The sequence below is a fragment of the Ruditapes philippinarum genome, unplaced genomic scaffold (assembly GCF_026571515.1).
Source record: "Ruditapes philippinarum isolate M1 unplaced genomic scaffold, ASM2657151v2 ctg3847_1_1_1_1, whole genome shotgun sequence".
Taxonomy (NCBI): Eukaryota; Metazoa; Mollusca; class Bivalvia; order Venerida; family Veneridae; genus Ruditapes; species Ruditapes philippinarum.
Window position 1 is genome coordinate 421 of NW_026865761.1, and position 14913 is coordinate 15333.

General features: G+C 33.8%; 1 protein-coding gene across 1 annotated transcript; it reads right to left on the reverse strand.

Annotated features, from left to right (window-relative positions):
• Positions 1 to 6379: 6379 nt before the first annotated feature.
• Positions 6380 to 13409, reverse strand: LOC132730210 (phosphatidylinositol 3-kinase regulatory subunit alpha-like). Its single transcript, XM_060716078.1, has 8 exons — positions 13279 to 13409; positions 11886 to 12025; positions 11262 to 11421; positions 10043 to 10201; positions 9712 to 9836; positions 8303 to 8479; positions 7358 to 7558; positions 6380 to 7119 (listed from the first exon to the last, which is right to left on the reverse strand). Exons 1-8 carry the CDS (start codon positions 13282 to 13284, stop codon positions 6939 to 6941), a joined length of 1149 nt encoding a protein of 382 aa, XP_060572061.1. The 5' UTR covers positions 13285 to 13409; the 3' UTR covers positions 6380 to 6938.
• Between the last annotated feature and the right edge of the window lie 1504 nt (positions 13410 to 14913).

Below are 14913 nucleotides of genomic sequence, written 5' to 3' on the forward strand. Positions count from 1 at the left end.
GTCATTATAATAGGTTAAAATTGTTTATTACCATTTATCTGAAGTTGAGTTTGTCAAAATTTCTTCAAAATACATAACTTATATTTTAACATTGTATGACAATTTTTATGTGGTACAGTTTATATTTTGTTAACTGATTGAAAAGTGGTTGTGAAATTTTGAAGAACAGGAAAATGGGTCAGTAATGATTTGTCCTCAATTCATAATAATAATTCAGGTAAAATTTTAAAAAGTTGTTGCATTTATTAGCTGAAATGATAATATTTGCAGAATTGTAAGAGAAGTTTTATTTTTATAATTTCACTGTCAGTTATTATAGAAAAATCTGTTAGCTGAAAGTGGCAGTACGGGGATATGACACCAAACCACTTTAACGATCGCACATCAATGTAATCAAAAATTCTTATTACCCCACTCAATTATTTTTTCTTATAAGTATTGATATAATTTTTAAGTATAGTATGATTTTCACTAATTTCACTTTAAAATTGTGACGTATTTTATTTTTGTGACGCTTGAATTCGCCGCTGTTTATTTTAGCAGTTAATCGAGTGTTACTCTTATATACTTAAATGGTATTAAAAATCATTGATAATTATCAATAAAATAACAGTTATTTTCACAAAGCGTACCTCTAAATTAACTCAAAGTGCCTTTATTAGTTTACAATCCAGAATAGAATTGTATTTTTTTAGTTACTTCCTGGTTACTTCCTGGTTTAGGTTTATATGTCCGCCATTACATTCCTACTACGTCATCACTGATGACGTCACATCTGACGAGTTGAAAAACCTTAATGAGGACAAACTCCTCGTAGCGGTCAGTACAGTTATTTGAAGTAGCAAAGCGTGACGTGACCGCTGTGAGGAGTTTGTTATGAGGATCGTAAAAAAGCAAAAATATCGCTCAAAACGATAGTCAAGTCATCATTTTCACGAATGATCTTGAAAAGTAAACAATGTCATGGAGATAATCTTGATGTGGGATAAAGAGTAATGTCTTTGCAGCCGTATGCAGGCAGCTATTAATTTTTTTCCAGTTCGGTTCAATAAAAAATTAGCCAGTTTACTTACCGCGTTGGAAACCCTGTCCGGTATCCGCCATCTATATTGCACAATTCTGCGTTACTTATTGCACGAATCGTGCGTTATTTTCACATTCTTGCGTTACTTGATATACACGGTGTAATCCTTTACGTCAAATATACGCGAGAACTTATTTTAGGCCCTCTTTAGGCCTCAAATAGTGAAAAATTGTCCTTTTTTTGGCCCCAAACACTTGCTTTTGTTTGAGAAATGTTATGATTAGATTCTACTTTTTTCGGCACCGCCCCTATCTAAAAGAAACATCAGGGGGTGCCATAGGGCCGGATGTGCCCCTTCTACTTTGAAGGGGGGGGGGGGCAACAGCCGCCTCATTGCCAACTAGAGTTTGGACCCGTGAGATGCTAAAATTGACCTCAGGCCGATCAAAAGTAAACGTATACCCAACGATGAAAAGCCTTTGACTCTATCTTGAAATCATTAGGATGGAAAAAATCAAGGCAAAATAGAAAATCTAGTGATTTTGGGCAATTTTGAAATGTCCCCTCGTTGCCATGGTAATAGGAAATTTAAGATTGAGCATGCTGTTACAGAGGTTACAGAGGTTATGGTCCAGCTAACATCAGTGCCAACTTTGATGAATATTGAAGCATCTTTTATAGTTTCATAGCAATCTGAACTTGTAACAGGAGGCTTATCAATGAAAACAACCAATTTTCACAAAATGTTCATGCAGTAATGGACTAAGGAAAAAAAAATGCCGCAAACATGGCAAAAGAACAATTTTCTTCAAAATTATGTGTAAGGTCATATTTGAACATGGAAAAACTTGATTTTGGTTAATTCCGAGATTTTTCATTTTTTTCTGTTAATGAAAAAAAATAAAAAAATGCTACAAAAGAACAATTTTTCTTCAAAATTATGTGTAACATGGAAAGCTTGAATTTGGTTAATTCCAAGATTTTTCATCATTTTCTGTTAATGAAAAATATTTAAAAATGCCGGAAAAGAACAATTTTTCTTCAAAGTTATGTGTATGGTCATGCTTTAACATGGAAAAACTTGATTTTTGTTAATTTCAAAATTATGTGTAAAGTCATGTTTTAATTTGGTTAATTCCAAGATTTTTCACAATTTTCTGTTAATGGAGCTATTTACCAACTCGTAAAATCCACCAACTGGTCTATAAAGTTACCAAAATGGTAAAGCCTACGTACGACGTGGTATGACTTATTTAATTAAATTGTTACGAGTTTCTTTGCGATAAATTAATTGATGACGAATGAGAGTTAGATTCACAACATTGAGTATTTATTGTAAAAACAAATAAACATTTAAAAAAAATTATTTTATAATGAAAACAATATAAGCTGTTCGTTATTATAGGGTTCCCTCGATTCAATAATTTCAATATAACACTTTGGCAAACAGGCCAAATCGTCATTTTTTTGTTTGTTTACTTGGCCCTATATGTATTGCGCATAGGTAAAACCGGGCTATAACAAGAGCGCGTGACTATGTTAACACATGGTTTTGGTCCCGTTATAACATGGGCAAAAGAGGGGAAAATAGCCGATTTTATGCTATAATATAGGATTAACGCACGTTTTTTCGTGTTATAACGTCTGCAGAGTCCCGAGGAACGGTTGGTGCCCGAGCCTGGTAGGGCGAGGGCTCCAACAGTTCCGAGGGACTCTGCAGACTTTATATAACACGAAATAAACGTGCGTTGACGCTATTATAGCATAAAATTTAAAAAAAGATTCATGATGTATATTTAATACAAAACACATACATTAAATCCTTGTGCTTGGACGGAATTTATCCAATTTCACATGTTTTTCGTATGCGTTTACTTTTCCGGGACCAACTACTTGGGAAATTCAAATGCTCAGAACATGTGTTTGTGTTTGTGACATTTCACCTGATATTAAACGAAACACATACATAACAACTATGAGGCCCTATTCCCATATCTGTCTGCGCCAGAGGCTTGTAATGGTGTGATGGCTTCGTGAGACCTTTCGTTCCAGGGAGTCTACAAGCTGGTATTTCATACCTTTCCAGACTATCTGATAAGTCACATCCGCTTTCTGAAACATGATCTTCAGTTTCTTGTTTAGATGTTGAACACATGTGGAGTAGAGTCCGGCGGAACATCGAATATCAGTCACTGACAAAAATATTTCGATGCAATGATCTAGACTGTTTGTATCGTTTCACCTCATAGACTGGTTATGTCTGGGTTCGTTTGTCGCACGACCACATATGGATGATCCTCAAATCAGTCAGTAAGTTTATAATTTCCACAAATCGAAACGTTTCTTACCACAACAGGATTTTCTTGAATAAAAGTTACAGGCCTAGCTAACAGTTTTATCATAATAAGACTTATTTTCAACGGCAGTTAAGTACGGAATGCCGTTAGGGCCATCGCCTATGAATGGTTTGATCTGAAACACGATACTCGACAGTACGATGATGAAAACGCAAAATCACGAAACTACGATGATGAAAACGCGACAGTACGATGTCGAAAACACGATAGTTTATCGCGTTTTCATCATCGTAGTATCGTACTGTCGCGTTTTTATCATCGTACTATCGCGTTTTCATCATCGTGCTTTCGCGTTTTCACCATCGTTGTTTCGTGGTTTCGCGTTTTCACCATCGTACTATCGACTATCGCGTTTCAGATCAACACATTCATAGGCGATTCCGTAGTTAAGAACTCGTTCTCGCATTTTAACAAAGTACTCATGCAGTCTGTTTGACCGCAGACAAAGAGTCTGACTGTACGCAAACCAAGAAACGCATCAATAGCAAGTCGAGGATTTCTGCCAAACATGATTAGTTGTATATAAGCATGTGTCATAGTTGACACATACGACTTCCAATCAGACTTGTTGTGCTTCATGTGTGATGAAGAGATCCATAGGTGCATGATATAACAATCATCAACATAATAAAAAATCTTGAGATGTATATTGATAAGGGCCCTTCACATTAGCAACTAAGCATACAAAATCCTTTTTGAAACGGAAAACATTTCAATAAACACGCATGTACATCATAGAACATTTACCTGTCAGAAAAAAGACGTTTTTATTTGTTTGGGTCGTCAGACCAAACAAATAATGGTAGCGAAATTTCAGAGTCTAATGTTGTTAATTGCAAATGCCGAAAGTAGTCCACTTTTTGAAGCGGTTACTTCCCTTTTGTATGTAGACTAACGCCGAAAAATTCAGGGGAGATCACTGCGTAAAGATGGTCAAAGATAGGCGCCTTAATTTTCAAGCAAAGTAATTCCCGAATGGTCGAAGATTTCTAATATTCTTTTATTGTATTTTCTGATCGAAATTAAGTAAATACAAAGCGGACATTCAATCTCTGACACAGAAGTTTACGACAAACCTAACAACAAGTAGTTCTCAAAACAGCTTAAAACTAGCGATTTAAAAGAAAGAAATATTTTTATTTTGTTACAAGTATCCAACAAATTACAACGCATTCAAAGTTTAAAAATAGCGTTGGCTTATAGAATTGTCAATAAATGCACAATCACAAATTACGCGGATGAATATGATTTTATCAATGAAAATACTATTTTTAGCGATGTCGATTACCGAATACTACACAAACCGAGTAGTGGAATATATAGATTCTATATGTCGGACTGTTTGGGCGAGAAGATTTTCGCTACAATATTTACTTCAATTTTAAACAACTGGTTTATCCTGAACAAAATACCTCGAAATTAATAAGGATTACAAACCCGAAATGCAATGGAAGTTCTAAATTTAGAATGACTTGATGTTATTAAGACATTATTTGTACAACTTCTCCGTGGTACAGGGGTAACGCGCTCGCTTAGTGAGTGAGAGGTCTCGAGTTCAAATCCCAGTCGAGGAAACATTTTTTTTTTGTTAAATTCTTTTTTAAGTGTCTTTGTTAAGGAAGTAGCCATGATATGCAAGGATAAAGTGTGGCTGTCGTAAAAAAATGAACATAAATGATTTTTTGATGCAACTCTAGTTATGCAGAATTCCGTATGTATCAAACTCTGGTGCCTTGCAAAATGAATTATAATACATAAAAATAAACTTATACGGGAAAATGCATACAGATATACAGTACGATTTAGGTTGCAAAGATCAGAAAATACCACAGAACTTGCAGCCCTTTGATTCTTTATAAATATACATGCTTATAGTAAGCTCCAGGATTATTTACATCTGTGTTAAACAACAGTTAAAGTCGTTACAAGCCCTAATTTAGAATAATATGGTTTTCTTCAGGCCGTTCACATATAAATTCACCGTGGCTGAAGGGTTTTCGGGCTCGCTTAGGAAGCGAGAGGTCTGGAGTTCAAATCCCAGTAAAGGTAACTCTTTTTTTTCAAATTGTTTAAGTCAAATAAACATTGGATTGAATATCAGTGTTGCAATTAGTCTTATAGCCAATTTACTACAATTAAAACGCTGGAAAGCATTGGTGGCACTATACAACCTGCACCTTTCTTACATTCTGAGACCCAAACAAATTCAGCGCCTTCTGTGCTTTGATTGATGATGCAAACTAAATTCCTTATTTCTAAGAGCAATGTTAAGGTTGCTATGTGGCTTCCTAAATGTTAAGGAGGGTGGGGAATCGTAATATTATTTAAGGGAAAAAATAGGATAAGATGTTTATTTAAAAAAGGCTGATTTTAAGATTTCCTTATCTATAAGGTCATATTAAGGATAAGATAATCTGCATACGGACCCAGAATCCATTTTTGAAAGTTATAAACATTGTGATGTTAAGAACTGAAATCGATCAGCTGTTCTTGAGTCATACTAAAACATGATGTGTTTCATTTACATATTTCATTTGAACTCCGCATATGGAACAATATATTTATAATGAGACAGATTAAAATGTTTTAAAGAAAAATCTGGATTACAGTTCATATGTTTAGGAGTCATCGTGTTATTCGGGTTTTTTAAAAGTCAGAAATTTACGGAACTGGAAAGAAACTGGCAATGAAGGAATCTTCCGACTGTTAATTTGTCGTAATGTTTAGAAAGATCTATGTCGAAATTATTAGGGATTCTATTCCGCTTAAAAGTAAATGTAATTTCTATTTCATGTACCTCGATGTTCTTGTTGCTTATTAAGTTTTGTTACAGCTTATAGGTCCAGCTTTGTAAAAAAAATCACGAAACGACCCCCAAAAACCTTATGTATATTTTAGAAACTCGACATGTGCTTTCTCTCGTTCTTCTTCAAATGAAGAGTACTTCGGCAATGGCTACGAAAAAATAAAGGACAAAAAAGATAACAAAGAAACTACACTCATTGTAAAATCTAAACAGATTTATTCCAAACTAATTCTATTAACAAATGTCGAATGTAACACTAGAACACATTCAATTTATACATAAACAAAAACTGGTGGACAATGCAATAGGTCAGTGGTTAGTGTATAGTTAAATAAAGCTTATAGGCATTGACTGATACGAATATTTATACGTTGAGGATACATAAATAGTTCCCATAAATCTACATAGTTTAATTTATTGATATAAGAATAAACATGACTTTGACATAGGTGTCCAAAAAACGATGTGGAAGGACGCAATTTAAATATACATTATTTCATGTTGAAAAATGATTTATATACACGTTGTATCGTTTTAATACCATATACATGTATGAAAATGATAATAAAGATGCACATTGAAAGAAACAAATATTGGATACTGACTGGTGTCATTTAAAGATGATTGTATAAAATGTATGTAAGGAGAATAAAATACACATTATTTTGAAAAAAATATTGATCAAAACAAGTAAACAATTTTAAAAGTGCAATACGAGTACTGTACAATCTGTCAAGTTTGTTTAAATCATTCAACAAAATAAATGGTCACACAGTTTTAATGTACCATATCTGCTGTTGTGAATAGACAGTGAAACTTCAGAATATAAGTTTACAAGTTCGTCAACACTTGTGAAAATGCACGTGCTCTCTTCTAGTCCAAAACGATCCCCGTGCTTAAGTACAGGAAAATGGTATGTTGACCCTTGGTAGCTAAAAAAAAGATGACGATAATCATTGTAACTCGTTGAATTGGAAAGTAATTGCAAATCCATTTCAACTAATTAGTTGTATGTCATATAGACTGATGAAATGATATAAGTAACAAATATTTAAAAACAAACATGTTCATTCAGAAAGCCGGTAAATAATTAGATTACATATTGTTGAGTGAACAATCATAAAAAGATACGTGCAGGAATCAGTATATATAAATACATAAAATACTTGCCGAACGCTAATGATAAAGGGCTTATCAGCATCTGTGTTACAATACCGGACAACAAATGTTCCATCATTACTCGATTTTAACATGTTTTCAGCAGTTGATTTATCAATACTTGAAACTGTTATGTTCCTGGTACATTGGTTGTCCTCATTCAGCAGCCAGTCCAAAAATGTCTCCAAGTGTGGATATCTTTTGAGTAGTGTGCTACAAAGGAGGGACACGCCATTTTAGCCGCGTCACGACAAAACCAACATAGTGCGTTTGCGACCAGCATGGATCGAGACCAGTCTTCGCATCCTTTTACAAGTAGAGAATCTGATAGCGAACAGCATGGATCCGCGCAGTCTGGTCTGGATCCATGCTGGTCGCAAAGTTTAACGCACTATGTTGGTTTTGTCGTGACGTGGCTCATTTTAAGATTTTAAATTATGGATGACATAAACAACCTTTATTATAAACATTTAATGGCGTGCAGCTGCGTTTACACTTAATTGAATTTGTATCGAAAATTGTACTTGTGCTATGGAACATGTTGTTTTAATGCAATAAAGTATTTATATTTGTAATAATTAATTTGTATTGAATTAAGTGAAAATGATCAGTGATGATATATCCATTCATAATATAGACTATAATTTTCATAATATATATGTATTATCGTTGTATCTCTTGAAAATGTAGGACTTGTCTGTTTGTGATACCAAACAACACACGTGCGTAAGGTGCTTGCATACGTTTATATCGGTGTAATTAAAACAGTTTAACAAGCTATTAATTCTTTAAAAGAATCCATAGCTACTATATGTATTTATAATAGCCCATAGTGCGGTACATCTTTAAAACATTTCACAGTACTGTGCATCCTTAAAATTTATGTTTTTGTGCATCCTAAAAAGATTCCATGATGCGGCAATCTTGTAAATCGCAAGAAATTGCTAGATTAAATACCTCCTGATTGTACTTATTTCTTGTGTCGTCTGCTGCATGTCTTTGTAAATGAACGTCCGCTCTTTTTCGACTGTGTTTGTCTCTTGTTGTATGTCAGTTACGGTCTCAGTTAATTGACGTTTCTCGCTATTTAAATCTGAAAGCCTCAAAGTGAGCTCCCGAAAATTACTTTCAAATCTGCAAATTTCGATAAAAAGTCTAAAATTGCTGTCATCATTATATATTATGAGGATTTAATACAGTGTTTTGTACAAAAGTGAATTCTATTGGACGAGCATACAGCTGTCAAAACTATATTGGACGAAGCACCTTAGATCTTATAAAAATCATCTCCTCTGAAACTATAAAGGCCAAAACATTGGGTATTTGGCATTAAACACCATGTACTGGACCTCTACCAACATGTTCAAATAATAGCCATAGGGTCAAATTTGGCCTTGTCCATGGGGTTATTTGTTTACCTTTTATTTATATAAAGTCAAACATTTAAACGTCATCTCCTTTAAAACCATAGCGGTTAGTGCTAGTTATTGAACATGAAGCATTATCTAGTGGACCACTTCTCACTTTGCTTGTATTATAAATTCGTAATAAATATTCCTGACCGGTTATATGACCTAGGAGATCGGGTTATATTTCCAAACAGCGGGTTTATATAGGGCCACATAACCTGTCAAAAATCTTTATAACTAATATTTTAATACTGCACGTTTGTGACGTTGCTTTACATTGGATTACCATGACGTTTTTTTTTTTTTTTTTTTTTTTTTCATTTTTATAATACTGCACGTTTGTAACGTCGTTTTTCATTGGATAATCGTGACGTTTATATAGTTTTATATACACGGCTGTTGTCGATTCATGAAGAAATCTCACTTTTTTCTCTAAAAATGATGTTTGCTGTATTATAAATTCGTTATAAAGATTGTTGACAGGTTATATGGCCATATATAAACGACTGTTTGCAATATAACCCTCGCCTAGCGGCTCGGGTTATATTTACAAACAGCCGTTTATATAGGGCCATATAACCTGTCAACAATCTTTATAACTAATAATATACACGGCTGTTGTCAATTTATAAAGTATTTTCATTGTTTATCAAATATAGGAAGTATTATTATTTGTGATCCGTATTATATAAGCAAATCACCGTTTATATAAGGCCATACAACCTGTCAAATATTTTATAACGGCATAATGTTTTGAAAACGATTAGCGTGCTGTTTAATGGAGGTTATTAAGTAAATTTAAGTAAAAGAAAGCCGTTCGATTGAGAAAAGCATGTGCGATTCTCATTTTTCCATTTCACATAATAAGAACGCAGTTCCTAGACATGTTGATTCGGCAAATTTAAGTAGAATAAAAACAAATAAAGGGCTGACCGGAAGTAAGAATATTACACGTACGCTTCAGACGCCTGTGAACGAATAGATGATCGGAATTTCACATTCTTACTCTTTTCAATTTGTGCTTCAATCATTTTGATGAGGATGTTGATTGCATCTAACGAATTGGTGACTTCTTGTAGCTTCTAAAATATATATATATCAACGTGTATGCATTTGATTTTGTTACACATGTGTCCGTGCTGAAATTGTCTACCATTTATCTAGACTTGTATAGAACAAATTTAAGGGAAATATGATCATAATTATTGCAGTTCAAATGTGCATATATTTTTTCATTAAAACAACAACAGACATAAGATACTTGTAACAGGCAGTTATAAAGTTATACCGTTTCCAGAGATTCATGTTCGTCTTGTATGGCGGCATATCGTTCATCTTTTTTCATCTTCAAACTTGCTGCACAACGTAAGTCCATGAGGAGAGTTAATGGGTCCAAGTCTTGCATTGATAACTGGGAACTCCGTGAATTTGTTCGATGTAGGGGGGACTATTCAAAAGTAAAATTGACTTATAAACATGAACAATTGGTGAATTCCGTAGAAAAAGGGGAAGTGGCATAATAAGAAACACAACAACACACAAGGAAAATGAAGAAGGAGAAGAAGATTAAGAAAATATGAAGACGAGGAAGAAAGAAGACGAAAAAACGTGATTTATTTAGAAAATGAATATCCTTTATACAAACGTTTAACATAAAATGTGGCGATTCATACGATACGAAATATACGATAAAGTAAGTTAACCAAAATTTAAAAATCAAAGGGCTGCAAGCTCTGTGGTATTTTCTGATCTTTGCAATCTAAATCATACTGACTATCTGTATGTATTTTCCTATATAAGTTTATTTTTAAACACTATAATTCATCTTACGCAGCGACTGCGTTACGATTTTTTTCTATAACAGTTTGAGATTGATACATATGGAATTTTGCATGACTAGAGTTGAACCTTAGGCCCCTCACACCCTAAACGAGCGCGATACGAGCGCAAAACCCCTGCACCACGGTGAAGTAATACGTAATATGTAGCCTGAATAAAAACAAATGCATTGTTATTCTAAATTGAGAATTTCCTTTTCGTGTTTGTAATCCTTATCAATTTCGAGGTATTTTGTTCAAGATAAACAGTCCGACATGTATATATTCCACTACTCGGCAGTCAGATTTATTTGTGTACTACGTCCTGGAGTATTCAGTAATCGACATAGCTAAAAATAGCATTTCATTGATCAACATGATATTCATCAGCAAAATTTGTGATTGTAACCTCATATTTCTATTGACTAATCTGAACTTTCAATGCACTGTAATTAGTTAAATGCCTACATTAAAAATTAATTCTGTCTTTTAAATTGCTGGTTTTAAGCAGTTTTGAGTGAGAACTACTTTGGGTTGTTAGGTCTGTTAGGAAATTTTGTGTTAGACCGTGGATGTTAGCTATGTATTTTCTGATCTTGCGATCATAAAATACAATTAACTGAATTATTAACAAGCAAATAATAAAGCGGAACAAAACCGGGTAATATAGATATCAACATAATAACTTACATCGGATCTAATTGCAGGATAGATGAGTGTATTTCCTGTTTGTGGGGACCAGTTATACGCATCCAGGACGTCGTTTAAACTCTCGAAACCCAAAGGTTCACTAAAACCAAACAGGTCGTCTTCATGCAATATCTCTACAAATTTGTTCTTTCCATTAATTCTAGAACATGCCAGAAAAATAAGTTCATTATGTATCTCAAATCTAATGTTTGAATATCGCTTTGGTTTGATTAACAAATACCGAAATTCAGACGTTATTTTAACGTTTTTCGCTATGTGACAAGCATTAATAATTTTCAAACAGAAAGATTACTTATTATTAATGAAAGATTGCATATTCATTTGTATACAATCTAAACTATACATTATAGAAAATTGATAAATAACTTCGTAACAAATAAGTATTTTCATAAACAGGTGTACATTTGTGGATGGCGTTAGAGAGAGAGAGAGAGAGAGCGACATACTTCAGCGTCGTAAAGATTTATTTGTGCAACAAAAAGAACAGTACGCCGTCTGAACTGTAGAAGTCTTAAATTTACCACATAACCTTTCTTGAAGAACTCATTTTCTTTCTTGTCGTTTTAAATGCGTACTGGGGTTTACAAAATACATAACAATTACCTGATAGCCAGAGTAAAACCTGTCGAACCTTTTGTTTTAAACACTAGAAACGTCCCATCTGGTTCAGAGGTCAGGAACGTGTCCACGTAATCTTTAGTGCACTCACCCCAGTCCCATGCTGTAGCGTAGCTGTTTCGATCCTGAATATCAACATATTATCTCAACGTAAGTTCCGTAAAGACAAAACCAACATAATGGGTTTGCGACCAGCATGGATCCAGACCAGCCAGCGCATATATCCGCGCAGATGATCAAGATCCATGCTGTTCCTTATATCAGTTTCTCTACTTGTAATGAGGTCTGTAAGCGAACAGCATGGATTCTGATCAGACTGCGCGGGTGCGCAGGCTGGTCTGGATCAATGCTGGTCGCAAACCCATTATGTTGGTTTTGTCATGACGCGGCTCATATTATCTCAACGTAAGTTTCGTAAAGAAATGAGTATAATTGAGACATAGTTATGTGTCTTTTATTCTTTACAAGTGAAGATTTATGTTTCAGGAAATAACAATTATGTTCTGTAATCAAATCATTCAATGTATTCATTGAAAGGTTAGTATTAAAATGAAAGAATAATATATATTAATTCATCAACGAAACGGTAACATAACTGTATCATCATGAGTTCTTAACTTGGAAAATAATGAAATTAAAAGCAAGACCTTATTTACTGGCTTAAAAAGATTCGACGTGTACAAAAATGGTAATCAAAACATTGTGTAACTTTCAATTTGCTCGATAAGTAACTACCAACTTTTACAAAAAATGTATATTGAATAATGTTAACGGTTCCTGATACGTTGTCTTAATTATGACTAATATACATGTATTAATATTATTTAAAATGGATTTTAAGTCACACAAAGTCAACTTTAAAGCTTTAGTTGCGGAATAAGACCTCAAAATGCCCCCGTTATACATTATTTTAGACAGGAGGAGGCAACCACGGACCTTCCGTAAGCTAGCTGGCTAGGTTCCTCACTAGAAAGAATTTAAAATAAAATAAAATAGAATAAAAATAAATAAATAAATAAATAAATAAACAATAGTCCCATAAGAACGCCAGAATTAAATGACCAAGACTCTCTCATCCCCTTGGTACATGCAACGGGACATCAGCAGATTGTCGTTAAACTTAATGGAAATAATCGTTTGAATTAAGTACAAATGTTTTTATTTCTTGAAAGTAGATATTTCAAATACAGTGCATTAGTGCAATAGATCAACATCGAAGCTGAACAAAAAGGAATAGTAAAGGAATGTATATGTGACCATACATGCATATATGTGACCTGTTATCTAAATTGGAAACTACTTTAATATCTTATTATTTTATTACGTTTACTTTAGCCTATTTACGGTGGAGAAAAAAAAACATTGTGATGGTACTTACGGACATTTCTGTTTATCCGAATAGCTCACACATCCAGTTTGTTGTAAATTAAACTTCCTATTTAGGCGGATATATCTAACTGAATGTGAACCTGTAGTTAATATATGATAACATGTATAGGAAATCATATATCTCTACCTGATATCAAATAACATGTACACATATGATATACTTACATCATCTATTCTTCCTGGTTAACAACAATAGACATTACCGTAGCTTTAAAGATGGACGCCTCCAGATGAGCCAAAATATTTCAAGAAAATCAATACTGAAAAAATGCTCTAAACTTTAAAGAAAGGTAAAATCATTCAAGATCAAAGTTATATTAGTTTAAACATATTTTATTTCAAACATTTTCACACAAACATATATTACATACAATCAATGGTTACATAATATACAATGCTGAAAAAGGCTTAGATCCGAAAGCATGCAATGCTTATAGAGGTCTTTTCCTAACATATAATTCATTACTGTAAATTTGGCGGTAAATAACATGTTCGAAATAGTATATAATATTATATTATACATGTAATGTGCGGTTTGACACTGATTTTGCAGTATTTTATCACCATATTTCTATTGCGTTACTAGCGCAGGAAGGGCTGTTTTTGCATATGTTGACCACTTTTTGGTAATTTTCGTGGATTGTAAGTGCCGATTGCAATATGTAAATTACTTTATTTGTTCATCTCACATTTTTTTTTATTTTTAGATACATTTTCAAATTTTATATGAAAATTAACAGGAATCTGGAGGCGTGCTTCTTTAACGCTGATATATGGGTATGAAACATGTATGATAAACCAGTTTAAATGACAAGGCTGTCTGAAGGACAGCTATATCACCTGCTGCTATAGAACACTAGAATGAATAGAAAGTGTAAAGAGACTTTGGAACTAAAAAAATAGACATTTGTGCCAAGTTATTTTAAAAACGGTTTATTAGTTTCAAAGTTATGAAGCGGACACAAAATGTACTAGACAACCAATTCAAACAAAAATGTCAACTCTGGTACACTTGACAATGGATATTGCTTGTATTTATGTGTATTTATGCTGAGCGCCAGAATTAACCAAAGATACAACAGCGTCCAATCCGGTCTGGTCTAGAAGCCGCACCATGGAAGTTTTTATGCCGTGGATCTGTAGTCTTTTCTCCGTTTGTTGACAAACTACTCGAAGTAGTGATTTCATACAAAACGGCCCGCCCCCGAAGTCAATCGCGACAGGTCAACCAATCATCCCTGAAGATTTGACCTTGACCTGCAGTACTTTTTCCGCGACGTGCACGCCTCGGACAATGGGCTAGAGAATAAACATTGAAACTTAGAAAACTATTTTTAACCTTACAATAAATATAAAAATTGATATTTGAATAATTCCAAAAAGATGGCATTTTTACCATACACATGTTTACAAGCATCAGTCTTCAGAACATAGTTTCAAAATCATGTAGCGATTAGTTAAACACACGTGTATTGTGTACAACAAACACACTACGAGGTATGATCAAAAAGTTCTCGGCCCGATATACTTCTAGCCACTACACTGACAATCACACACGGAACTGTGATACCGATATCTTATTGAAGATTACTGACGGAGTTACACGCGGTTTTACATACATAAA

Excerpts from the sequence above, each read along its gene's own strand:
- LOC132730210 (XM_060716078.1), bottom strand. Across the intron at positions 10,202-11,261 it reads ATCCTGCAATTAGATCCGAT|TCCCCCCTACATCGAACAAA; the intron begins GTAAGTTATTAT and ends ACTTTTGAATAG. Across the intron at positions 7,120-7,357 it reads CCCTTTATCATTAGCGTTCG|CTACCAAGGGTCAACATACC; the intron begins GCAAGTATTTTA and ends TCTTTTTTTTAG.